This window comes from Hyaena hyaena, unplaced genomic scaffold (genome assembly GCF_003009895.1).
Source record: "Hyaena hyaena isolate Hyena2069 unplaced genomic scaffold, ASM300989v1 scaffold_69, whole genome shotgun sequence".
Classification (NCBI taxonomy): domain Eukaryota; kingdom Metazoa; phylum Chordata; class Mammalia; order Carnivora; family Hyaenidae; genus Hyaena; species Hyaena hyaena.
The window spans coordinates 2918022-2945657 of NW_024080702.1; the positions used below are offsets into that span (position 1 = coordinate 2918022).

The 27636-nt window shown below is 54.7% G+C and overlaps 1 protein-coding gene across 1 annotated transcript in view; it reads left to right on the forward strand.

Moving 5' to 3' along the window:
* LOC120232338 (collagen alpha-1(XXII) chain) overlaps positions 1–27636 on the forward strand; it is a 334176-nt gene that overhangs the window by 99968 nt on the left and 206572 nt on the right. Inside the window, exon 4 of the mRNA XM_039232993.1 lies at positions 23857–23931. Coding sequence (XP_039088924.1) covers positions 23857–23931 — 75 coding nt within the window. The remainder of the gene's footprint in view (positions 1–23856; positions 23932–27636) is intronic.

A 27636-nucleotide genomic window follows, 5' to 3' on the forward strand; every position in this document is an offset into this window, starting at 1 on the left:
GAGGGGGCAGAGGCGGGGGGCAGGGGCCCACGGCAGGGGTGAAGGGGCAGGGGCAGAGGGCAGAGGCAGGGGCCCATGGCAGCGGTGAGGGGGCAGGGGCAGGGGGCAGGGGCCGGGGCCAGGGGCCCATGGCAGGGGTGAGGGGGCAGGGGTGAGGGGGCAGGGGCAGGGGGCAGGGGCCCACGGCAGGGGTGAGGGGGCAGGGCCCGTGGCGGCAGGCGGGGCAGGCAGCAGTCCACCTGCTGAGGCTCAGTGACCAGGGAAAACCAGTCCAGCACTGGAGGCGGGGCCACACTCTGGGGCCTCCTCAGGCTCCGCCTCCAGGGCGCAGGCTGGACGGAAGTTAAAATGGGGCTGGGTCCTCAGCCACGCCCACCCTGAGAGACTCAGAGATGGTTAAATGCAAGGCAGCCCCATCTGCATTCCTGTAGTGGGAACACATCTGCTCACCTCCAGGGCTGCTGACGTCAGCGCCCTGCACGCAAAGCCCCCCCGAAACACAGGGCAGGTGAACCCCGTGGGGCCCCTTTCCTCCCCCCGGGGATTGCAGGGAGAGGTGGTCTAAGAAAGGGGGCACAAGGCAGGCTTCTGGACGGTCGCTGTGACCCCCAGTCAGCCGTTTGGAGATGGCCGGGCACGCTTATCTCAGAGGCCAAGTGCTGTTGACCCGGCGCTCTCTGAGATAACCCGAGGTCTTCTGGAATCTGTGCTGTGGCTGGAGGTGGGTGTTGAGCATCAGGCAGGGACCTGACCCTGAAGGCTGACCTCCAAGACCCTAGTGGATCATTCTCAGGACAGGCTCCTCCACAGGACAGGAAGGGTGAAGTGGATTTTCCGTGCACTGGTCTGTGTCCGGCTTCTGCCTGCTGCATTGGGGTGACATTTGTCCTTCCTGGGTCATGACCAGTGTTTGGTAACCACCCACCCTCCCCCAGCATCCAGGGCCAGCAGGTAGGGGCTGGGAGCAGAGTCTGCCCTGCCCACCCCCTGCGCCCCAGCCTCTGTTTTGCTGACTACTTCTGAGGACTGAGAGGGTCACCCCTTGTGGGGGGCAGGGAAGCCCTGGGTTTGGGGCCAGCGGTGGGAGCAGCTGGCCATGACGTGGGAGAGACGTGGGGTCTGTCCCAGGGAAGGGCCTGGCCTGCAGCCCTTGAGAAAACGGCTAAGCTGTGTCTGGTACTAGATGCCCTCGGGCCCTTTACCCTCTGTGACTTTTTCCTCTGTTGGCTCATTTAACCTCCACTCGCTTATTCATGGATACTTGTTGGGGATGTATTGTGTGTGTGGCCTTGTGTGGATTTGTGGATTTCTGGGCCTGTAGAAAAAGCCAAGACAAAGCCCCTGCCCTTGGAGCATTCACAGTCTAGATGGCAGGAAAGACACATACAGCGGGATTTAATACGGTGGGGATGAGACAGTCTCAGGGGGCCGTACTATGGTTGTGCCAGAGAATGGAGGAGGGCTTCCTGGAGGAAGTGATGCTTATACTATTTAGTAGGACGTGCCTGAGCTACAGGATGAAGGATTGAAGGGTGACCTGACACAGTCCCTGAACTAGAATGGACCCGTATTTCTGTGGTGAAGGAGGGGACTAGGGTTGATGGCTTCGTAGGATTGTCAGACTCTCAATAAAGGAGGGCCTGTGTGCTAAAATGAGCTGAGAAGGGGTTTGTGCGGGGCATGACACAGATCCATGTGGGAAGAAAGGAGGTCCTGCATAGGGCTGCTGGAGAAATTCAGGTGCTGGGGACAGACAGAACACTGAGGGCTAAACTCATTCCACAGATGAGGAAATCGATGCCCTGGGTACCAAATGAGGGAAACCTGTCCAGGAGAGTAGAAGGCATTGGCCGTGGACTTTCGCCTGACCCCCGTTACAGCCACGCAGATCATGGTGATCTTTTCACAGACAGCCGCACGCAGCATGCTAGGCTTCCAGAAGGGGAAGCCGCTATAGGCCCAGAGCAGTAGCCAGGGGGGCGATGCAGCGAGGAAGGGGAAGGGCAGGAAGGCAGGAGGGCCAGTGTGGTGGGGCCAGCGCTCAGGGCTGCCCTCTGGGCTGATGAGAGCCTGACCCCGGGCCACAGGCCCAGCGACAGGCAGAAGTCCAGTGTGGTGGCTCACAGGCGGAGAGCACCTGCGTCACCCGAGGATGCCTTGATGCAGGCGCTGGAGGTGAGGCTCCTCTGGACCCTGCCTACTGGCCCTGTGTCTTCTACCTGCCTCAGGCCAGGCTGGTTCTAGATTTGGGCCAGGCAGAATGTAGATTTTGAAGAGCTTCTGTGCCCGCGGGTTGATTCTGGGAATGGCAAGGACAGCCCCAGAGAGGCCAAGTCACTGGCATGCGCTCCGCAGTAAACGGAAGGGCAGGGGCGGGGACGGAACCCGGGCCTCTGGCCGCTGGCCGCTGGCCGCACCCCGCGGGGCCCAGGACTCAGGCCGTGCCATCGCTGACCTCGGTTCTGAGTCGGGGACTGTGCTCCCACTCCCAGGCAGTAGAGGACCCCGCTCTAACGGGCTTGGGGAATAAAGCGAATTGATATCACACAGGACAGAAAGGCCAGAGCTCAGGTGGGCTTGAATGACGAGACCAGGCCTCGCTTGCTCTGCTTCTGCCGTTTCTAGGTTCTTTCTTAGCCTTAACTCCGTTCTTGGCAGGCTTGTGTGTCTGGGTCCTGGCACGGACGGTTCACTGAGGAGGGGTGGGGTCGGTGAGGGATACTGAGGCCCTGAGAACGGGCAGTGGGAGGAGCCGGCTGATGGCAAGGGCGAAGCGTGTCCAGACCCCCGTGGGGGTGGGGAGGGGGCTGTGTGACAGGAGCCGGAGTCCCCTCAGGGAAGGCGCCTGCTGCCTCAGCTGTGACCTGGAGGGAGCGGGAAGGAAGCCCCCCACACATACCTCTGTCCCTCCCCTCATCTCCCCTCCTCCCCTGGCCTGAGCCTGTCTGACAGCAGCCAACAAGGGGCCCGGGTGATGGCATCACAGTAGCAGAGGGGGGAGAACAGTGTGGGAGGGCACATGGGGCTCCCTGTGGAGACACTTAGGGCCGTGTGAGACTTCAGTCCCAGGACAGACGGGATGGTGGCCCAGGGGGTCTGGATTTGGTCTGATGCAGAAGTGAGAACAACGCTGTAGTTCCGGAGTGGAAAGAGGCTAAGCGGGGCCTAAACTACATGACCCTTTCCTAGTTTCCAGCCCCACGGCCTCAAGGGCGGGCGTGTGACCCATGCAGGGAAACAGGGGCCCTGTAACCAAGAGGAGTGGACACGGATGCCGGTCAGCCGGGGCCGCCAAGTATCCGCCGTGACAACGCTCTGAAAACCCACAGTAGCCAGGGTCCTCCAGACGCCCAACTAGATGGAAGATTTAAGTTCTGCTCAGTTGTCTAAAGGGAATTTTTGTAAATACAGCTGTAAGCTGAAAAGGGCCTGGTCTATTCTGGTGATGAATGAAACAAAATCCCCTTACAATTGCTTCAATTAGAAACAAAGCAAAACAAAATAAATAGCTAACAGTAACATACTGAACTGCATCTAGTGAGATTAAATCAAGGAGCATCACGAAATCCAAATGACTAGCAATCCCTGGGCACATTGGAGATGACTTGGGTGACTTTGGAACCCAAATAGGATCTGTTCTGAGCAGGGGCTTTGCACTGATGGGCTGGAAAACCATAGACTATGACATGGGGTTCTCTGGGTAGCGAACATTCAGTTGGATCCACATATTCATTCATTCATTCCACAGGCATACATGGTAGCGGTCAGTGGATGCAATCAAATCATTCATTCACGCAGGCTTCAAGAACCCAGCAGAGCATATAGTAACCATTCATTCATTCGTGCATTCATTCAGCAACCACACACTGAGGATTCCTCCTTTGTGCCAGGATGCAGTGATGGATTGGACATCCTTTTTTGTCCGTGGGAAGCTTTTGTTTCCTTGGAACAGCAGGACAGTGGCCACTAATTACACGAGAGAGTGTGAACCCTGGTTACTCCGTGCACTTTCACGTGTCTGGTACTGGATCTGCCCGGAGTCTGGCTTCACACACAAGAATAAACTTCACGAGGACAAACTCTGTTCCCTGTGGTTCCCGAGTGCCCGGAACAGAGCCCGGGATGCAGAAGGAGCTGCCTAGACGTTGTTTAAAGGAGATCGAGGATGGAGACCTGTGTTCAGTTTTGTGTTTGCTCTTGTGATATGCACATTAGAAGTACTGCCCTCTTCCAGATGCAAAGAATAAGAATTTTCAGCAAACCCAAAATATTGAACTCACCTGTATTTTGGTGAGCAGGGACAGATGGTTAGATTTCGGAGGTTGATGAGGGTCTAGAAAAGGCAGGCTGGCTGGGACGGGCTAAATCCTGCTTCATCGCGTGGGACAGACGAGAGGGGCAGGGCTCTGACCCAGCTCCACTGCAGGCGGACGAACTAGGCACCATCCTGTTTCCCAGCACCAGACGCTGACAGCATTTTGCATCCCGCTCTCCCCTGGTCCGCACCCACCCCTGTGTGGTGGTGTTGACACTGACGTTCTGCACAGGGGGAAGCAATGCTCCAGACCTGCGCTGGTCAGCACGTGTGGCCCTGGACCAGCCAGGGCATGGTCTAAACCAGCACGTGCCACAAAGCCCTTCTACACCGGCTGTCGTAGACACAATGAAAAAGAAAGCATTTTGTGAATATCTTGCCTATTGATTGCATACTTAAATGTGAATATTTTGGAAATGTAGGGATAACTACGATATGTCAGTAAAATTAATCTCAGCTAATTTTTTTTACTTTTTGAAAGGGGGTACTAGCAATTTTATTATGTTATATGAAGTCATAATAAAATAATAGGAGGCTCTTCTTCCTCCGAGGTCCAACTGCATCTGGAACCCGTTTTCCATCCAGCTTGGCCACAGAAGGAGGCGGGGTGGCCCTGAGGGACAGCAGGGTCCCCAGGGCTGCCTTTCAGAGGAGAAGCTTGCACAGGGGGCGAGGGGCTGATGTCTGGGGCGGGTGCAGCACAGGGGTCTGTGAGCAGTGGCTGGTCTGGTCTGGAAGCCCAGCTGAGAGTGACCAGGTCAGCTGAGGAGGGGGCAGCGTGGGAACAGGAAGGGGCCTGAGATGGGACAGAATGTCTTTGGGGTGGCCGTTTCGGAAGTGTCTCCGTCCAAATGCCCCTGGGCCACCTATGGACCTGACCTGTTTTTCTCAGGATCTCAAGATGCCTTTGTTCAAACTCGGCTAAGAGCTGCACTCGAATTCCAGCCTCCTGTCCTGCCTCCTAGGTCACGGCTGCAAATAGGATATTTCGTACTACCAATTTATTTGTTCTAGCACGTTTACGACTTACCCCGTGCTTACATCCACCCTCAGAGTTCTCGTGTGCCACACACACCCAGGGCTGGCTTGCACTGTGACTGCCCCTGAGTGTCCGTGATGGCTGGGTCAGAGTCACTCCCCAGCGTGGCCCAGAAGGCAAGCAGCAGAACTGGGAGACTCCCCCGTTCTGTTTGACCCAGGTCCTGAGTCCTTTCCAGTGAGTTGTGATGTTTAGGGAGTATCTTTAAGTCGCCGTGTCATTTATATCTCCCCAAATCCCTCCCCCCCCCAGATCTCCTGGCTCTTCCTATGCTGTGGGTGACACTGGGGCACAGAGGGCTTGCTGGGGGTCATGGGGAGTCAGGGGTTCCCATGTCCACAACCAGGGAGTCTGGCCTGCCAGGCTGCCCCTCTGTGATGCTTTGGATTTCAGATGCTGAGCCGTGCCGTTTCCTGCTGCAGGCCTGGCTCACACGGCGACCGGTGGCTGTTTGCTGAGCAAATGAGTGACGCTGACATCACATGGCTCGCTGTCCCCCCGGTCTCAGGCTCATGCAGGGAGGTGCCTCCGTGTCGTGGCATCTGCTCCTGCCTCTGCGGCCTGACCGGGTTCCCAGGGGACTCAGTCTCAGCCCGGCTTCCTGCAGTGTGTGGGGCGGAGGCTGCGGACGGGGCCCAGCCCCAGAGCACTGGCTGTAATTAAGAGCTTTCTCCACCCTGGGCTCTGTTGTGGCCACAAAACAACCTTTATATAGCTTATCGGGTGGCTGTGAGCGAGTCTGCTGAACGCCAGGCGGCCACAGTGGAGACCTCCACCTCCTTCTATTTTGGGGACACTCAGTGGTGGTCCCCTCACCCCTCTCCCCATGAGCAGGAGCCACTTTCCTGGGTCCTGTCTCTTAGCTCCCGGACCGCTGGGCTGAGACCTTAGTGTGGGCTAGGGACGGGCGTTGTCATATGACACGGGGGCGCCCTGTCTCCGTCCGTCCCTTGCTGGCGTGTTTGTGCCGAGCTGTGTCGCTGTTCCAATGAGATTCGAGACTGCTGGATATCATACTGACTAGTATTGTGGGAGGGGAGAGGCGGGGAGAGAGAGGGAGACCGACTTATTTTGTGTGGCAGGGAGATTAATTTTATTGTTCCCCTGCGACTCTCACTGGAAGAATGTCAGCATCTGTACCCCGGCTCTGCATTAATTAGTGGGTGCCCCTGCATTCGTTCTGCCCCCCGAGCCCCGCTCCCTGTGTGCGGGGGACTGCCTCCTTACTCACTCCTTTGTTGTGATGGGGCGTGGGTTAGCCTGGCTGTGGGCGCTGTGGCCATCGATGGCTCACCTTGGTCCATAGTGTGCTGGTCAACAGGCCACTGCACCTTGTAAGCGAGTGCGTTATTAGGTTCACTTGATCATTTGTTTTATCCTTTTTTCTTTTTGTAGTGCGTTTGCAGTAAACAACACAACTAATCTGTGTAATTAGGAAAAGACTGAATAGATAGACCTTTAAAGATACCATCTCACAACCCTGCATGTTTTAAGGACTCTATAGTATTGGCTTATTTTTTCCAACACATTGTAATGGATCCCCTGTTATTCGCAGACGTTGTCCTGAGGTTCAGGTTTCCTCCTTGAGTAAGATACCTGTGATCCTGCATGTAGAGTGACATTTCCAGAGGAAGGCCCCTTGAGAAGATAAGAATTGAGTTGAGTTTGGGATGGCAAGAATCAGTCTACACCCAGGGTTCCAAGCAGAGGCAGCAGCAAAAGCCAAGGGCCTGGGATGGGGGTGCACTCTGTATGCTGGAGGAGGGGAGGGTTGTGACCCCCACTTCAGGAGGTAGAAATTGAGGCTTAGTTTCCTGGCATAACATTCCCACGTGTGTGCAGTCAGAGTCCAGCCAGGAGTCTTCCCTCAGCCAGAAGAAGAGCCCAGAATACTCTGTCCCTTAGAAGGCCAGTGGTCATGCTCAAGAGAAGGGCTTTGGGGTCAGCCTTTGGCATGCCTGGGTCACACGTCCAGCCTGAATTTCTTTGGGCCTCGTCTCCCTCTGGATCTCAGGGTTGTAGTCATCAAAGAAGGCACAGCTTGCTGGTGGCTTTGACCCCAGTGACCAGTTCCTTCTGACCACACTCCTGCTTCCGTCCCCGCATCCCTCTGCCAGCCGGGGGACTGATGGTACCATCAGGACACACACCACACACACACCTGCACATGCAAACCCTGTACACACACCACATACAACACGTATGCACACACACATCACACATCCACAACACACACACACACACACACATACACACGGGCATCTGGGAACGTGTGTGGCCACAAGACCCAGCCTGTCCTCTGGGTGGATCTGAAAGCCCGGGAGGAATCTGTGGCGGCATCAGCTGTGGCATTGGAGCTGCCACGTGGATGTCTGTGGCTTGGCCCTTAGGACCACATCAGCCTCAAGAAGCAATTCCAGCCGGGCCCGCCCTTTACCTAAGGGTCACGGGGAGTTCTTCCTGGGAAAACTTGAGATCAAGGTCCCTCCCTAGAGATCGTAATTGGGTTACTTAATTCTGATGACGTGCTGGGACGTTTTACTAGAAAATTAGGGAAATGTTGAAAATCTGAAACCGCCCTTCAGCTGTTTTTAATTTGCCCGCATCCGGGAAGGCGAGTGCCCCCAGCTGTGCCCAGCCAGGACCGTGCCTGGAGAGGGTCCCTGGGGGCCGTTCGGTGTGCTCCTGCCTCACTCCCCTCTCTTCTTGGAACCAAGACCCATGTGTCAAAACTGGACGTTCTGCCTGTAGCCCCTTAGGGCCAGGGGGGTGTGTCCCACTGCGCTGGGGGAGGGGAGCGAGTACCCTCACGTCCTCCACTATCTGGACGTACCACCACTCACGTGGTGCTGGGTCCTGGCTTCTCATGACGGTGCAGCACTGTCTTCCTCGTGCCCAGCTCCGCACGCGCCTGCATGTGTCCCTCAGGCAGTTCCTACAAGAGTGAGCTCAGGGCACATCACATCAGGGCAGCTACTCCTCGCTGGAGCTCGTGCTTGTCACGCCCAGCTCTGCCTCCCCGTCCTCTGTGAAAAGTCGGGCCAGTTACCTGGTGTCTTTCTGGCCTCGTGTTCGGCCGTACGAAGCAGATGCTGGCTCCGTTCCTACTGTGGAGTGTCAGGAGAGTCTCACGGATTGGATGGGGGAAGCACTGGGCACAGTGATGACCCTGAGCATGTGCTGTGCAGTTTGCTTTTACTGTATACACACTTATATATGCACACGTGCACACACATGGACATGCACATGTATACACACATGCACACCCATGGACATACATGCATGCACACACCTATATGCATACATATATGTGTGTACACACATGCAAGTATATGCACATATGAATGCACACAAATGTGTACGTGCACATATGCACACATGCATTTGTGTATGTGCATACATGTATACACGTGCACATGTGTGTGTACATATGCATGCATATGAATATATGCACATATACAAATGCATGTGTATAGACACATACACTGTACAGATACATGCATTCATACACATATACGCATATGCACATATATGCACTCAAATATGTGCACATACACGTGCACACATGTACATCATGTATATAAAAATACATATGCACATATACACATGTATATGCATGTGTATTATGCATTCATGTATGCATATATATGCACATGCATCTATAAGCATGCATGCAGATACATGTATACATATACACATAATGTGTATGTATGTATACGTATGTATAATGTATATATACATACATAACTTACATATAACACATATATAAGTTTTATCTGTGTATATGTGCACGTGTACATATACTCTTTTCTGGAAAGGTGATTAACCACCTTTCACTTAAAGCAGTGTTTCTCAACCTTTTCTTTTGTTCTGTCCCTCTAAAGGACTCTATAAATGTTGCATTTTCCTCCCAATTGCTGCCTCCTCTGAAATTTAGTACAAGTACACTTTCCCTGCCTGTTTATGCTGCTCGAGCCGTGGCGGGCCTAAGCCACTGGGCGTCCCTGAGCTTCTCACCCCCTCCCTTGAGCAGTGTGGGCCTTCTGGGAGGCAAGATGGCCCCCTGTGAGAAAGCATCCGGAGTCCAGGATGAGAATTCAGGGAAGGCCTGGGTTCAGATCCTGCCTTCTGTCCCTCAGGAGCTGTGACTTGATAGCCTTCAGCACATGGACTCAGCTCTAAAAGCCTGGGTTAAACCATGTTTCTGTTTGTTTGGACAGATTACTTTCTTCAGCTTTAGTTTTCCCTGTTAAATGGAGACAGTAGTAGAATTGCCTGCTCCCTAGAGCAGAGGGAATATGCACATACGAGGCCCCCCTTGGAGCTCATGTACAGGGGACACATAGTCTCTGCGTCGCTAAGACCCCGATCTGAGGCAGAGGACCTGGAGTGGAATCCCGCCTCTGCCACCTGCGGCCCCTCGGCAAGGCTGTCACCTCTCAGACACTTGATGTCCTTGTCTGTAAGACTGAGGTGATAGCTACCAATGTGGCAGATCATTGACTGTGGTTCTTACTATTATGGTGTCACTGTATTTTTATGCAAAGCCCATATGAAATGGAACTTGCCAAACATCAAAGTGCCCAAAGGTAACATGGCGGGATCTGAGCCCCTTGTCCCAGAAGGGAATCTAGCAAGATCTACAAGTTCATGGATGGTGAGCTCTGTGACGGACACTGGCCCATTCAGGAAGGCAAGATCCTTCTTGATCTCATGCAGGGGACAGACAGCAGACTACAGCCCTCAGGCAAATCCACCCAGGCACCAATTTTTCAAATTGAGTTTTGCTGGAATGTGGCTTCCCGGCCTGTTCACACATTGTCGGTGGCCATGTTCACACCACAATCCCTAGCTGATCAGATGTGGCAGAGACTGCATGGCCCACAAAGGCTATTTGTACTTTGACCCTTTATAGGAAAAGTTTGCTGACCCCTGATAGTGTGTTCTGATATGATGGCTGGGAATCCGAAGTCACTGCCACTAACTCTTCTGTGACCCTGGGTAGGATGTTTCATGGGGACCTCAGTTTCCTCCTTGAGTGCTGAATGGGGTGTGTGGGATTTCCCCTTAGAGGTCCCCTCCCCCCTTCTCTACTGTGGCTTGGTCAACAGTCGTGCGACCCCCGCGTGTGCAGCTGTGTTGTGGATGCCTGCTCTGTGTGTCATTTTTAGGGGCCACCCAAGATTCTTAAGAAAGCCCCCTACCTTCCCTGGCCTCAGACACGGATTCATGTCCCATGGACTGGACAGGGCCCTGGGTCAGATGCGATTCAGCGTCCTCCCCGTGCCACTGACTGGCCACAGGGCATTGTGCCAGCTGCCCCAGGTGCCATCCCACGTAAGCACCCACACAGGCAAGACCGTCTCATTTACTGGGGCCAGGTCATGCCAGGCATTTTAGAAACTCATGGAGGTTGGACTACGTGTTTCACACGGTGGTTTTAGTTTGGAGTTGATACAGGGGTACAATCTAGTGGCCACAACTAAATTAGTACTACTTGCAAAATGTAAATATGCACACACATAGTCTCTCTCTATATATACATGTCTATATAGGAAGATGCATCCATATAATTAAATACGTGGAGAAAGTGCATTTCTGAGTGCCTCTCACATCCCACAGCTGACCTTGTCCTAGCTGAACTTACATATTTGTCAGAGAGCGAGTGGGACCCGGGGGTTACCCAATGTCTAGGGGCTTTCCAAGAAGAGCAACTGAGTAATTGCAATGCTTCTGATACAACTTCATACTTACTGGAAAGTGGAAGGAAATCTGCTCTTAAAGCCGTATGTTCTAGGTGACTTGTTTTGCTGCAAACATGTCTGTCTTTGTCCTTTTAATTATAGGCTCTGGCTTCTTTGAGTTCACCCACCTATCCCCCACCCCCACACAAAAATGCCACATATATACTAAAACATAAGGCACACGCGCACACATAGACACACACTAGGCTCCTGTTTACCAGCTGTATGGATTTGGGCAGAAGACTTAACCTCAGTTTCCTTGTCTGGAAAACAGCATATGCAGAACTCTGCCACGTGGGCACCTTGCAAAGATTCCGTGAGTGTCTGTAGAATATATGGGCTGAGTGAGTAGAGCCAGTCTTCACTGACCCCCAGGTTCCCTGGTTGAGAGGGGTTTCAGCCAGGGTCCAGAGAAGCCACAAGACTAGCGAGCAAACATATAGGAGGCGGAGAACCAGCCGGCTCCTGGTGTCCGTTCCTGTATTCCTACCCTCCTCGCCTGGTGTCCTTGATGCGGAAATGTAGTCCTTGGAGGTTTTGAAAATCACCTGTTTACACTACTCTGCTCACTGGAGCCTGGGGGTAAAGTGGGCCACAGAAGTCTTCATGCTTTCTCAGGGGGCCCAGGTGCCTGTGCTGAGATTAGGAGGGGGGGTGCCTGGCCGCCTGGGGTCTGGATCCCCGCAGCTGGTTTCTCAGCCTCCTTGCTTTGTGTGCGAGCGACACCACGGTGCTCGTGCTAGAAGGGGCAGCCGGGGACGTCTGATTGGGAGCGCTGGCTCGGCCACAGATTATCCCACGTCATGCAGGTGACCCTTCTGTTCCACACGTTCTGTCGTCACTAGGTGGGCACCTGGGCCTGGTCCAGGCGGCGTCTAAGGCACTGTGGGCCACGAGACATTTGTGGATTCGAAGCCTCAAAGGACCTGAAGCATCTAAAAAAACGATGTTTTTTAATAAAATAATTTGTTGTCAACAGAGGTGATATATACAGTGGAAAATGGTGACCAGAAGGGTGGGAGCAAGGGGCGTCCCCTGGGCTTTTTCTGCCTCCTGGCCGAGGAGCTCGAACAGGTGTAGGAGAGAACAGACAGGTGGTTGCTGGAGGGGGCGGGGGAGGGGGGTGGAATCGGTGAAGGAAGGTGACGAATACCAACTTCCAGATATAAAGTAAGTAAGTGATGGGGATGAAAAGTACAGCATAGGGAGAATTGTCCCTATTGTTATAATAACTGTGTGAGCAGATGGTATCTATATTTATCATGGGGATCATGTTATGTATAAAAATGTCAAATTGCTATGTTGTACACTTGAAACTGATATCATACTGTATATCAACTATACTGCATTTTTAAAGTTTATTTATTTTTGTGGGGGGAGGAGAAGAGAGGGAGAGAGAATCCTAAGCAGGCTCCTCAGTGTCAGTGCAGAGCCTGACCCAGGGCTCGAACCCATGAATTGTGAGATTATGACCTGAGCTGAAATCAAGAGTCAGAAGCTTAACCAACTGAGACACATAGGTGCCCCAACTACACTGCGATTTTTAAAAATTGAGGGGGCAAAACAGAAAAGAAAAGAAAGAGGAGCCAGTAAACCTGCAGCAAGGGCCTGTTAAAATTCTGGGCTGGAGAGAATTTTCTCTCTCTCTCTCCCCCTTCCCCCCCCCCCGCCCCCCTCCTGAAAGCTGAGTTGAAGTCCTGTGTTTACATGTTGTTACTCATCGTGTAACCTCTGCACTTGGCTTGTCCCTCGTAAAATGGCTGCTCTGGGAAGATTAAATACATTGAAGTACAGAAGCTTAGAGCAGCGCCTGGCCCAGAGGTGAGCAGCCTGGCACACAGTAGGCGCCGCCCGGCCCAGAGGGGTTACTGCCTGGCACACAGCAGGTGCTCTCTGTTGCCCTTGAGGAAGTCACGTGAGCTGTCTGGCTCAGGTTTCCTCATCTGAAACATAGGGATGAGAAACCCGTCCTGTCGTTTTGCTACAGCATTTTATGCATCAGTTAAGGAATCTTGATTAAGTGCTTCCCGGGAGCTGAAAACTGGCTGCAGGCTACGGGGATGGGGGGCTTCATGTGACAGACACAGCCCTGTTCACACAGGGCTTCTGCCTCAGGAGACAAAAAATGAGTAAAACGTTAGCACATAAAAATCATGAGCGAAGACCACAATGAGATAGCGCCTCACACTCGTCAGAACGGCTGTTGAAAAGATTAGAAATAGCTAGTGCTGGTGAGGATGTGGAGGAAGGGAACCTTTGTGTGCTGTTGGAGGGGATGTGAATTGGTGCACACTCTTGGAAAACAGTGTGCCGGTTCCTCAGACTATTACAAACAGAACCACCCTGTGATCGGTCCATCCCAGCTCTGGAAATGTAGGCAAGGGAAATGAAATCACCTACCGGAAAGGATACCCACGTCCCCATGTTCCTTGTAACACTATTTACAGAAGGCAAGATGCCGAGACAGCGTAACTGTCCGCGTCCCCTGCGGATGAAGGGGTAAAAGCGGTTGTAGTGCATACATGCAATGGAGTATTGTTCAACCATAAAAGCCCGAGGAAACCCTGCGTTTGCAACAACATGGATGGACCTCGAGGGCATTATGCTAAAGGCAATAGGCATAGATGGGCAGGTGGGTGGCTTTCCCCAAGAAGAGGGTTTAGGGGCAGGAGGAAGTAGGTGCAAGGATTGGCTGGACAGGAGGAAATGTGGGGAGAGGGTTGAACAGTAATGGTCTCGTGAGGAACTGGAGGCCGGAAGGACTGGGCAGCCAGTTCACGGTCAGCTTGGAGGAGGAGTGGTGGCCGCCTGAAGCCCCAGGGGACGGCAGGTGTGCGGAGCCCGGGGCTGCAGGTGGGGAAGAACCAGAGCTGTGGAAGAGCACGGAGACGGGTGTCTCCTCCGTACGCCACCCCAGGCCAGCCCGTCCGGCTGCAGACCCCTAGAGGTGGTGGCAGTCTGTGACGGGAGGCGCAGCCCCCGCGGGTGCCCTGAACAAGAAGGAGGGCGTGTGGGCAGGGGCGCCACCCTGTCCCCCGGCCTCCGCTCATCTCCAGTTACAGCTCTGCCTTGACCAGCTGGATGAGTCCAGCGGGAGGTGGAAAGGCCACCCAGCTGTTCCTCCTGGACATCTGGCTGTGATTTCCCGCCAGGCTCACCAAAGCTCTCCCCCCCCACCCCCCCCCCACAGGAATGCGGCTGGTGGCCATTCCGGGAACCCACCTCCACCAGTGCTCGGGGCAAAGGGCGGGAGCAAATGAGCAGCTGGGCTGGCCAGGTCCCCTTCTGCCCTCAGGACACAGTGAATGGGTCCCCGCGTGGCCCGTGCTCCCGCAAGGGATTTGGCGCCTGGCACGGTGGAGAGCTGCGCCAGGGCTGAGCCTTGGTCCCTGGTGCTCTGGCCGTGGGGACATGACCCTGAGCCTGGACTCAGATAGCGCTGATCCCAGGCCACATGCTCATGGAGGGAGTGTGGCTGTAACTAGAGAAAAAGAAATCGCACCTTATCTTGTTTGCTCATCTCTGCTGAGAACCACAGGATTTCCCTGTGGGGAGGCATTTTGGGCTCATTCGGCCAGCTCTGTGCTTTCCCGGGACTGTGTGGGAGGGGTGCTGTGTCCGGGCCACGGAGTGACTTGGGGTCATCTGCCACCAGAACCCGGGCCTTCTTCAAGCCGTCTTACCTCTTCCCTGTTTCCTACAGGAAGCCTAGTCTCCTTTCCTCTCCTCTCCGTGGGGCAGAGTGAAATATCTTGTCAACCCCCCCTGGATTCCGGTGATCTGTCTGCATCTTAATGCTCCTTTGTTTTTCTGTCTGCTCTAAATCCCCCGAGGGAAGGAGGAGGCTCTGCTTCCTCACCTGTGGTCTGCACAGCAGCCCTGTCACCTAGGACGTGCACCTTGTAATGCAGCCCTTGGGTGCCCCTCCTCCTTGGGTCTCGCAGGAGCTCAGAGTTGTGGGTGCCTGATGGCAGACTGGACGTGGGTGACGGCGCCCAAAGCAACGGGTCGCGTGGTGAGACTGTGGCGGGCTGAGCCGTGAGCTTGCTGCTTCCTGCACTTTCTCTCTCATCCCCCTGGGGACCCTGAGGGGCAGGCGTCCAGAATGTGGACTCATTTCTGGAACTGAGAAAACTAGCTTCAGTGCCTGGAAAGGCAGAGGGTGCCATGCACCGAAGGCAGCTGTTCGCTCCCTCGAAGGAGCCAGCAGTACAGAGACAGAGACGAGGAAGCGTAAGGAAGTCTGCTCCCGTGGAACAGACAAAATTGCCCCCAGGCAGCAAATTTGGATCAGAGGTTTTGCATCAAAGTCAGAAGGAAAGCTCTGGGGAGAAAAGTTAAGTGTTGGAAGCCGGTGATCCCCAGGACCAGCTTTCCTGTAAAACACTCTTCCCGGCTGCTGGTGTTGCCTGGGTTTGGCTTCAGAGGACCTTTGAGGAGTGGGAGGCGGGCTGTGGCCATGCACCAGGCGTGCTGGAGACTCTGGTGGGTGGCACCAGGGGGCATTTCCCTTTGTTGGCATCAGATTCCTCCCCTGTAAGTTAAGAGTCCTGGACCACTGGGTCGTCATGCAAGCCCTTTCCTGACCGTCCATTCTGGCTGCGTGCTGCAAGAATCCTGATTCTAGAAGTCTCTCCATTGCCTCTAGCAGCCCAGCTCCGCCACTAACCTTTCCTGCCAGACGTTAGGGTGCGCTGGGCAGATTGTGTGGGCTGCGCAGTTCAACCAGACCCGGGTCTGAGTCCTGTCTCTGCCACTCACTGCACGGTGACTTAGACGTGCCGGCAGCCTCTCCGAGCCCCAGTGCTAGCTGCAAGCTGGGAGCCACCAGCCCACCGGGAGGCTGTCGAGTGACTTAAGTGAGATCCGTTAGACTGTGGGCTTCAGATGGGCAGGGGCTTTTGCCCTTTCTGTTCCCGGCGGCCTCCCGAGCATCCAGGCAGTGATCACGTCCCTGCCGTGTCCCTGTCGACACTCGGGAACCATGGTTCATGTCCTGCTCCACCCCAATGACTGACTGCCCAGCAGAACATGAGTGTCTGAGTCCCGGCGGTCCCTGCCCGCCCCTGGCCATAGACCCCACACAGATCCCTTCCCCCAGCTGTCAGGTGAGCGTCTCTCGGATTCTGCTCATTTAAGGGATTCTTGAGGGTCCCCAGAGCCCTTGTACAGATGGGCACCTGCCCCACAGTGGTCTCTGTGGTGGGGGTGGGGGGTAGACAGACCTGGGTTTGGATTTTTGCATCCCTGATGCTGAGCTCTGTGACATGGGGACAAGTCCCTGAGTCTTGTGAGCTTGCAGTGGGTCACTCCCCTGCTTCCCTCCGGCTCACCCCTCAAGTCTCAGTGGAGGCGTCCCCAACCCTCCCACAGGCTTGGGGCTCCCTGTATTCATCCTGTCCTTGCCTTAGGGCTTCCCACTGGCCATGGTCACCTGTTAGAGATACCAGTGCCTTATTTGGCCGATTTCCACTCGTGCACTGGCCAGCACTTCCCTGATGACAGCACGCCTGTCATTGTGCTCGTTATTATGCCCTGGAGCCGTTTGATGCATTCATTACACATGGGATGAAGGAAAGAAGGTTTGTAGTTAGGTTGGGTGCCTCTCAGATGCCCCGCTGAGCCCGCTGGGCCGGAGCGCCGGGACGCACGTGGTACCTGGGTGCTGGCCGAGGGCTCTGGTGCGCTTCCCCGTTCCTCATCTCCTGCCCCCAACTAGATGAGGTCCTCAGGGCCTGTGTGACACCTGCTGGTGGCACCCCTGAGGGAAGGGCATCCCTGGAACCCAGGGACCTCTGAAATCCCACCCACCTCGGGCGGCCACACTCCAACGGCAACTACCATCACTTCTCCTGGCCTCAGGTGCCTGCTCTTAACTCCCTGGCCAAGCCCCCTCTTCACTGGCCTGAACTACAAGCTCTGCCTTGGGTTCCCAGGCCTCCCTGAGCTGGCGTCTTCCTGCGTCCCTGTCTTCCCGCTCCACGCGGCTCAGGGCTTGGCCCCCCTCCCCACCCCAGGGCAAGCCAAGCCCCTTCCTCCTCAGGGCTCTGTGCCACCTGCTGCTACCTTCTGCCTGTTTGCTCTTGCTGGGCTGGCTTGTGCCCTTCGTAGCTCTCAGCCCAGACGTCACTGAGCCAAGAGGCCTTCCCAGACTAGCATATCTGACATGCACCCTGTGGCCTCCTGGCCAGCGCCTGCACATATCACCTGCGCATTTCCTCCACAGTACTGAGCGCACCTGACGGCATCTGTCTGTCTCTGTTTGCTCTCTGCTTCCTCCACTAGGCCCGTGACCCCTGACAAGCCAGGGCACGTGTTTGCACTCCTCACACTGGGAGGTATGTGCCGGGTACTTGGCAAAAATGTGTTGGCGGAATGAATGAATGAGCACTTACTAGGTGCCAGACACCATGCCAAGAAGTTCCCACTCACTATCCCATTTAAGCTGCGGGATGACCTTGGATGGGAACCCCCCCCCAAACTTCCATCCCTGTTTCCGGATCTGGAAGCACACACGAGGGGCAGCTGACATCAGAGAGGCAAGGTCTGCAGACTCCAGACCACCTTCCCCGTCAGCCGTGGAGAGCATGGTCTCCCTCTGGCCCTGTTTCAGCCTCACCTTACCCCAGAGAGCAAGCACGGGCTGGGACCCGGAGCGCGGAGGCGGCCTGGCGCGAGGCCCTCCCCATGCGCCCAGCTGCCTCTGGCAGGTCAGCTGCCGCAGGCCCAGCAGCCCCCAGGACTCCCAGCCTCACTTGTGCAGACAGTGCTTACAGCCTCCAGCCCCCCTGCCTCCCCTACCCCAGGGCCCCCCCTCCCCCAGAGCCTCCTGGTGGCCAGCAAGTGTCTCAGAGCCCAGTTCAGACCCATTTTAAAAAAAATAATAGTAAATGGACACCTCGGTGGCTTAGTCAGTTTAGTGTCTGATTTTGGTTCAGGTCATGATCTCACGGTTTGTGAGTTCGAGCCTCACATCGGGCTCTCTGCTGTCAGCACAGAGCCTGCTACGGACCCTCTGTCCCCCTCTCTCTGCCCCTGCCCCTCACTCTGTGCCCCTCCCTGCTCATGCTCCCTCTTTCTCAAAAATAAATAAATATTAATAAGATCAAAATAATAGTAACAGGAACCTGAAAAGACTGTACTAGTAGATCACATTCAAATCTTTGAAGCAAATTTGAAAATACAGAAATACAAAAAGGAGATAAAGAATCACTCCCAAGTTCTGCCCCCCAGAGGTAACCATGGTTTAAATATTTTGTGCTCTTCCAACACCCCAATATGTGTGTTTGTGGGAGCAAGCAACAGCACGCTGGAGTCACACCAAGTTGCATCCTCTTTCTGCTACTAACTAACTTCCTGATCCAAGCGGGTCATCTTGGCTCTCCCAGCCTCAATTCTTTCATCTGCGAAATGGGCTTGATGAGTAGCGCTGATTGGGGCCAGACAGGACGCCTCAGTCACCAGCAAACACAAAGCCATGCCCACACAACTCCTGTGCTCTTGTGGGACCTACGCCCTCCACTCCCATAGCCAGTCTGGACGGGGGATCCCCTGGGGGACTGGGGGTCTGCTGCACAAGACTGGAGAGTAGGAGGAGCCTGCTTGCTGCCCTGAGACATCTAAGTAGCTTCTGTGAGAGAGAACAGGCACCTGCTCGGGGCTGGCACCCACCTTGCTGTCTGTCCACTCTGGGGTCCCCAGCGCCCAGCTCTGAGCTGGTGTAAATGGGCGCAAGCACACAGATCAGTGGACAGAATTGAGCAAGCACCTGGATCCTGTACGTGCAGAGTAAGGAGGCCCCTCCTCAACAAGCCAGGGCCCTTCATGGGCAGAAGGTGCTGCCTCCAGAAGTAGCAGCTGTCTGTCTGTCTGTCTGTCTGTGCAGGCTTGGAGACAGACAAGCTTGGGTCCCTGTTGGCTGCGTGACTTGAGCAGGTGACTTTTGGAAAGACCGCGTGGTGCAGTGGTCGGGAGCCAGATGCTGGATTCATCGTGCTGACTGTATCGTTCGTGAGCTCTGTGGACTTGGACCATCCCTCTGCTAACTTCTTTAGGCCTTTCTTTCCCCATCTGTGAACAATAGCACCTGCCCCTTGAAGCTATAGGAAGAATCCGATTCACTGTGTTAATATGTTCAGCTCAGGATGACGTCTGCAGGCATCTACACGGGACTGTCTGCTGATCACGGAGACCCCGCAGCTTCTAGCAGAGCCGAAACGGCCTACATTGCACGCCCAGCGTGATGCTGGACGGGTGGGTCCTCGGTTCCCGGGAGCCGTTGGCATTGTCCTCGTAACGGTTGTTCTCATCATCGCGGGCCCTGGAGCGCAGCGTCTGCTGGCTCTAGTGTGCGGATGACTTCCTGGCTGGCCTCGGAGCAGTGAGGGGGCTGTCCTGTATGTCTGCTGGTGCCTGATTCGTCTCCTCCCTCCTCTGCCTCTTCCCCTGCCCGCTCAGAATGCCAGCATCTCATCTGTGGCTGGCCAGACTCAGTGGTGGCCACTGGGAAGTCACTGAAGGCTTCCTGTCTGTTGCTCACTGAGCCCTCTGGCTCTGCTCCCTATTCTGTGGGCTTGCTGATTCCCTCGACTGGTGCCACCATCTCTTCTCCTAGATTCTAGATGCAGGTTGACCTTTATTGAAAATCCAAGTACATCTCTCATCCTGGTGAGTTTCTTAACCCTTTAGCCTCTGTTTTTACATCTGTGTAATGGGGGGAATAATCTTTCCCCTAGAACAGTTGTTGTGGGTAAAATCCCTAGCTGGGAAATTGGCACACAGTAGGCACTCAATAATTTCCAGCACTCTCTTTTCCCAGATGAAGACACTCTTGGCTGAGAGCCAGGAGATGGCACAGCATGTGTTCTCTAGGCAGAGGTGTGGGCGTGTAAGCACAAGGCAGAAGGGCATCCTGTGCGAGCACTCTTTCCCCTTCTGCTATGTGGTAAACTGAGGACAGCAGACCTGTTTTTCCACAGAAACTACAGTGAATTCCTGATTCTTTTCCCCTCAGAGCGCAGCTCTGATCAGTCAGCAGCTAGCCTCTCGTGAAAGCTTCTGGCGAAGTAGAAGTGGTTCTATGGGCAGAGAGATCTTTTTCCTCTCCGGAAGTCTAGAATATTCTACCTACCCAAAGACGGAGGTAGAATGACCATAAATTAACTCCAAGGGAGCAGATCTTTGTGATCAGTCATGTTCTTGCTCTTTCAAAAAGGGAAATTGACCGACTAGCCAGGAACGAAGTACACATATTGGTCCCTGAGGACTTAGCCCATCCTTAATTCCAGAACGGCTTCTCACGTTGATACTGAAAGATTTCCAGGCACAACCATGTTTACTGGAATAGTGAAGAGAATCCAATCTGTCCGTGGCTCCTTTACCAGGAAAGTAATGTACCCATTCTTGCCACCCTCTTGAGTCGTTCTTGAGCATCCGGAAGGAGAGGCAGCTTTCAAATCCTTGAGCCTGGCGCATCAGTGTGGCTCCCAGAAAGGGAATGTGTGCAGGTTTGGGATGCGCTCAGCTGCAAATAACAAAACAAAACTAAACAAACAACCCAGTCCAGTGGCTTAGACAAATGGAAGTGTGTTTTTCTTACCTTTTCACCCAGATTGGGTTGCTGCTGTTGGAGTCTCTGTCTCCTCAGTTGTCCTTGGAAGTCCCGCAGACGGTATGTCGCGCCCTCTAAGGAGGAGGAAGGGAGAGTCACCTTGCCAGCCCCATCTCTCTGTCTGTCCCGTTTCATCAGGAAAAGCAAAGGCTTTTTAAGAAACCACCCCTCTGCCAACCACAGCAAACTCCTGTTACTTATTTTCTTGTCCAGAACTGGGTCATATGTGTGTCCCCTAGCAGAAAGGGAGGCTAAAAAGGTGGGCGACAGAATAACCTCTGTTGGCTAAGACCTGCCACCCACCAGCCACAGCTCTTCTCCTTGGGCTGAGAAGTGCTGTTCGGAGTGAAAGGGCCATTCTTTAAGTAGCACGGATGACTGTCGTGCTCTGTCACCCCTCCACAGCAGGAGACCAGGTCTGGGACATATCTCACTGCTCATCAGCGTCATGATGGAGCCCGTGACTGGAAGGCCATCCAGCAGCGATGTTGTGGCTCGGATGTCATTGGTCATTTCCGGTCATCACAAACTCAGGGGCAGCTCTTACACTTCCTTGTGCTTCCATGTCCCGGGTCACCACGGTCAGCCCAGGAGTGCCGTGAAGGCAGGGATGGCGACTTGTCTTTTATCTCATATGTGTGTCCCTAGAACTAGCTCTGTGCCCGGAACATTTTGGGACCTCAGACATTTTAGTTCAAATAAATGAGTTAATGTGGGAATAAATAGATCATTATACAAAGTATGGAAATATCTTGGCCAAACAGATACAGTAATAGGCTAAGAGGGACTTTGGATGCTGACCCTGTGTTCCGGACAAGGAGGTGAGCCCAGAGGCCCCAGCACCCCTGCAAAATCTGGCTGGAGGGGGTAACTTGAGAGCCATTTGTCCTGACTTACTAAGCTGGCTATAAATTGCCCCTTGAGCCTCTCGAATGTATAAGGGTTAGTGATGGCCCCAAAAAGGGATGGGCAGGTGGTTTGGGGAATGAGTCCTTAAAGCAGTTTGGGCAAGTTCTAATGTCTTTGAAAAGAGCTGCCATCTTACCTGTGTTCATGGTCCTTGGACTGCCCTTGCACGTCTGGGTTTGGGAATCAGATCATGACCTCAGGATACTTTCAGAGACAAGGCCCAGTGGCCCTGCCTGCCCTGAGCTCCAGCCATCAGTCTCCAGAGACTTACTCATAATCAAGGATAGAACCTCTGAGTCAATGCATTTGCAGTAACGCATGACCCGCAGCCCGTCTCGCTGGCAGCCTTCCAAGGCTGAGGCAACTGATAGCCACCCCACAGCTGCAGGCGTTGCGTCTAAATATTGCGCGGGGCCTGGATCCTCTCGTGTATTTGGTCCTAGACAGACAGCTCGGTGCTGTTTCCAAAATAACCCCCTCCATGTGGCTCCTCAGACCTCACGGTGCCTTTTAGGATAAACATGAAAAATACCTCCGCCCAAATCAGAGACGATTTCATGCTTTCCCCTCGCTGCTGATGGTAAAGGGGCCCCAAACTGGCCCCGTGCTGAAGCACATGTACCCCGAATATGAAAAGAGGTCATTGCACACAGAACAGGCGGGGGACCGTCTAACGAAGGGAGGTTATAATAGTGACGTGGATAGGGTGGGGTCTAGGCGAAGGTAAGCAAGATGTCTCAGATGCTGAATTGGAGGGCCACCCTCCCTCATTTCAGGCCTGTTATGAGCTTGAGCTGGCCCAGCCCTCCAGGCAGCGCTGTGATTTGTAAGAGACGCTTGCTTGGAAACAGAGGTGAAGCGACTTGTCCAAGCCTCTGAGCTGATTGGTCAGGAAGCTGGCACATGAATAAAGGACTTTAAAATCCTAAGCTGGGGGAGGGGGGACGCCTGGTGGCTCAGTCAGTTAAGCACCCGACTTGGGCTCAGGTCATCTCAAGATTCGTGAGTTTGAGCCTCACAGTGGGCTCTGTGCTGACAGCTCACAGCCTGGAGCCTGCTTCCAAGGCTGTGTCTCCCTCTCTCTCTGCCCTTCTCCCATTCCTGCTCAGTCTCTGTCTCAAAAATAAATAAACATTGCAAAATTCTTTTTAATTCTTGGTGCTCTTTCCAGGATTTTTAGGGCAACTGAAAGAGTCACTTTCCCTTCCAGTTTTTTTAAGTGAAGAATCATGAAGACTTTAACATAAGGCATTAATGTAATATTCTATAATGAAGTTTTGTTTTTATTTTTCTGTAAGACTTACTCTCTTGCCTTTGTGTAATTGAGCAGTGTTCTTCTTCTGGAACAGGACCTGAAGCTCCTTAGGGTGGCATTGAGCACACCCAGCACATGTGGGCCCCAGCACACGTTTCCCGTTTCACTGATGCCCCTGACTTGGAATCTGTATGTGCATCTTCAGGCCTTTACAAACGTCCCTCTGCCGGTGCTGTTCTCGGCCGACAGGCCATCTGGCTCAGTCTTAACTGTTCCGTCAAGGAGGCCTCGAGCATCACCCTGTCCAGAGAACTTTCCTGACCTCCCCCAGCCTGGTGAGGTGTCAGACCCGTGCCCCAGGTCCCCCAGCAACCCCGCCCATCCTGTCATTTATTACACTGTGCTGAACATGTCAGTTTTGGTGTCTGACTCCCTCTAACAGGTGTGATGTGAGACTCCTTGTTTGTGATTCACCCCCAGTACAGAGCACGGTGTTTAAAGAATAGGTGCTCTGTAAGTGCACATGGGCGTGAACCCGCCAGCCGTGTGCACCGTCCCTGCGTGCGCCTGGGCATGAGTGCACGTGTGCAAGGACCCGCCAGCCATGTGCACCGCCTCCGTGTGTGCCTGGGCACAAGCGCACACGTGCATAAACCCACCAGCCGTGTGCACCGTCCCTGCGTGCGCCTGGGCATGAGTGCACGTGTGCAAGGACCCGCCAGCCATGTGCACCACCTCCGTGTGTGCCTGGGCACAAGCGCACACGTGCGTAAACCCACCAGCCATGTGCACCGTCCCCGCGTGTGCCCGGGCACGAGTGCACACGTGCAGGGACCTGCCAGCTGTGCACCACCTCCGTGTGTGCCCTGGGCACTGGCCGTCCGACACGCCGCGAGCTGGGGGCTCCGGGTGCCGTCACCTTCCCCAGAGTGACTGTGGGTGGCATTTGCTCATCCATCTCTTGTTTTCTCTCGCTTCTCTCAGATGTGCTGTGCCCCAGCGTCCGTGTGGAAGGAGACCGCTTCAGGCACACCAACGGCAACAGCAAGGAGATCACAGGTAAGAGACCCACCGCCCGCCGCGCCTCGCTGTCTGCTGGCCCTGAGTGGCCCTCCTTGACGCAGGGCTGGCCTCGCTGCCCTCCTTGCTGAAGTCTAGTGGAATCATACAAGCTGTGCGGGCAGCAGCCCCCACCTGCAGGCTGGCCGTGCACAGCCGTCCCGTTTCCACCTGGGACTCAGTGGTGACCCCATGGGAGCCTCTAAATAACACATCAGAACGAACGAGTTGGGGGATGAGTAAGTGAATGATGGGCGGGGAGAGCAAAGGAGGGGAGTGATCAGTGCATTCGGAATGAAAGAGTGAGTCAGAGTTTTTATAAATCCAAGAGGGGGCGATAGGAAAGACAGCAGACCTGGCAGCAGAAATCAGCCCCACGGGGCCCCTTCCCCGGCTGTCCCCCCAGGACGGGGTTCATGGGGTGCGTGGCAATGGCTAAGTGGGCTTCCCACCCTCCTGAGAGCCACAAGTGTGGGAGTGGGGTGCGCTCCTGCCTGTGGCCCGCATCCTGCGAAGCACTCTAAGTGATGATCTCAGGGGAGTGAGTCTCTCCGCACGGAGGCTGCCAGCCCCGCCCCCTGCCCACCATTCACCAGGTGCAGGGGGCCAGGCGCCCCCTCCCTGTGTGGCTCCAGAGCTGGTCTGCATCCTCCACAGGGGGCCATGTGGGGTCGGGACCAGGCATTTCGCAGGCCCTGTCTGGGGGTCTCTATCCCAGGATGCTGCCGTGTCAGGGAGCCCCCGTCCACCAGAGGATGCCAGCATCTGCGTGTTTGTGCTTGACGGGCATTTCTAGAATGGTAGACGCTGTCCTGCCTGCTCGCACAGCAGGTGAAATGTGTTCCCAGAGTGACTCAGCCCTCAGGCAGTGTCTTGGTGGGGAAGAAACAGCCCTGCTTTACTGCCCCTCATTCCAGGGTCCACGTTTGACCCACTTCCTGGCGTTTCCCGGCGGGAACCAGCTGCAGTCACGGGCTGGATGGCCGGCTTATGCCACACGCTTCCCCTGCTGCTTTTCCTCTCTGCTCCCGGTCCCCACTCCCCCATCCAGCGCCTCTGGAAGGACGCTTAGGAAACGGCTTTAGTCCCCTCTGGTCTCCTGGTGCCTGGAGCCACATGCACCGCTGGTGCTCAGTGAGCAGCCGTCCCTGCCCGAGTTCTCTGTCCACCCTGGAGATGATGATGGCTCTCCTCCTCTTTGCTTTGTAACCCTGTTCCCATGCAGGGAGTGAATGCATAGCTGCCCTGCTCTGCCCAGGCTGGTGCGACGCTTCTGGGCAGTTTGATGTAACTGTTCGCACTCACTGCCTTGGCAGTCGCCAGCCAAGCACTGGAGTCACTGTTCAAGGCAAATTCCTACCTGCTGCATTCTCCGTACCTGACTTTGTGACCAGGGAGTCCCTCAGAGCAGCATCTGGCCTCAGTCATTCACGGTCTGTGTGTGTGTGTGTGTGTGTGTGTGTGTGTGTGTGTGTGTGTGTCCCTGGAAGGGAACAGGTGTGCAAGAAGGACGTTGATAACAATTATGGTGAGAATCAACCTCCTGCAGTGTGCCAAGCATTTGCACGTGTGTTCTCATTCAACCTTCAGATATATGAGAGAGGCACCGTTCTGTGGAAACTGAGGTACAGGCGCGTTCAGGCCCGCGGACCGTGGGAAGGAAGGGAAGGAGGAAGGAAGGAACAACTCACAGATGAATTAGTGAATCTACCTGTGTCACGGCAAGTCAGAGGAGCTTGCCTGCACCCTCTGTTATTCTGTGGACTAAAGAGCCCAACCATGTTTTCTGCTATTTAAAAAATTTTTTTAATGTTTATTTATTAGTTTTGAAAGGGACAGAGAGACAGAGTGTGGGCAGGGGAGGGGCAGAGAGAGAGGGAGACACAGAATCCGAAGCAGCTCCAGGCTCTGAGCTGTCAGCACAGAGCCCGACGTGGGACTCAAACCCACAAACCGTGAGATCATGACCAGAGTCAAAGTCGGACGCTCAACCGACTGAGCCACCCAGGCGCCCCAAGAATAACTGATTCTTGCTGGGAAGATTCACTGTGTGTGCTTGTGTGCATGTGTGTGTATACACGTTTGTGTGAACTAATTCTTTAGCCTCTTGGACCTGAGGAGGGTCCTGCTGACCGTCTGTTTGGTGATTGGAGAGAAGTGGGCGATCTCTTTGGAATCCGCTGCGTCTGTCTGCAGCCGGTGGAACCCTGAAATCTGCCCTCCGCTGTGTGGGCTCTGAGGCTCCCAGGAGGTAAATCGTAGTGCCCGGCAGGCATCCGTCACGCCTGGCACAGATGCCCTGTTTGGGCAGCGCCGCGCACGTGGAGATCCTTCTGGGTGTGTCGTGCCCTGTAATTCTGGCCAGCCCAGAAGGAAGCCCCACTGCGTGGAAGCCAGATGGGGCTACGGAGAGAAGACTCTCAGACCTGCCAGTTCAATACAGTTGGCTGATTGGAATGGCTTTTGTACTTTGGAAAAAAACGGGGTTCCCAAAACCTCATTTCCAGACACCCCCTCAGATGACTGGCAGGTTTCAGGGCTTACCCGGCCAGAACAGCCGGGAAGGGAGGAGGGCAGACGAGGCGATTTGGAGGCTTTGGTCTTAGACTGGTCTTGCTGCTCCCAGACCCCTGACATCTCCAAGGCTCAGTTTCCCCACCTGCGTAACCCTGCATCCCACATGGTGTGTCCGAGGACCCCTCTCGGCGCTCATAACTGAATGTCCCAGGAGTTTTGTGACTGCAGGTGGAACATAGCTTTCCTGGGAGGTTGGCTGTTTAGTGCTTAAGAAGATGCTGGGCTTGGAGCAGCGCTAAAATGTGACCACGGTCATTCTGGATTCCTCTATCTTCCCACCTGAGTTCCTGTACCCAGATACTCCCCAAGGCACCTCCCTTTTCCTCTCAAGTTGACTCTGGCCCGAGGCCGACCCCCTACCCCTGCCCTACCTTAACTAGTCTAGTCTCCCTGTCTCCCTGCTGCCAGAATGACCTTCAAGATAGAAACAGGATTGTGTTTCGTTCTTGCTCTGAAGCCCTTCCTGGTTCTCCGTTGCCTGCAGGACACTCAGACTCTGCATGTGGCCGACAGACCCAGCCTGATCTGCCCCCGCACACCCCCTTCCCAGCCAGTTTCTGGAACAGCCGAGATTCTCAGAAGTAACCTGACTTCCTGACCTTTACACATCCAATGACCTTGGATGCCCTTTGCCTCCTCTGGGTGCCCTCCCTGATTGCTCCTCAGGGGACAAAGGGCAATGTCTCTTGTGCTCCCGTACAAGCCCTGTAGTGCTCCCTCCCAGTCATTTACCCACAGTACTGATGCTGCTTCTCCACGCGTCTGTTTCCCCCAGACACTGCATTGTGGGGAGCCTGCGATTTTATCCTCATCGTTATTGGGAGCCTCACAGCCAACAGGGAGTCCTTCCGTCTTTCCACAGAATGTGCCTCAAATAAAACCAAAGTTCCTGGCTGCTCTAGGGCTAGAAACGTGAATCAGATGAAATTGGTCACCAGCTGACAGGGGAGGCGCCCCTAGATGGGCTCCGTGCACCTCGGCCAGACCCACAACGACTGGGGAGTGAGCTTCGTGCCTGAGGAGTCCAGAGTGCAGACCATTGAAGCATGGGGGGGACAGCACCCCATGGGCACTGGCATGGAGCAGCTGTGCCCGGTGGGCACTGGCATGCAGCAGGTGCGCCTGTGG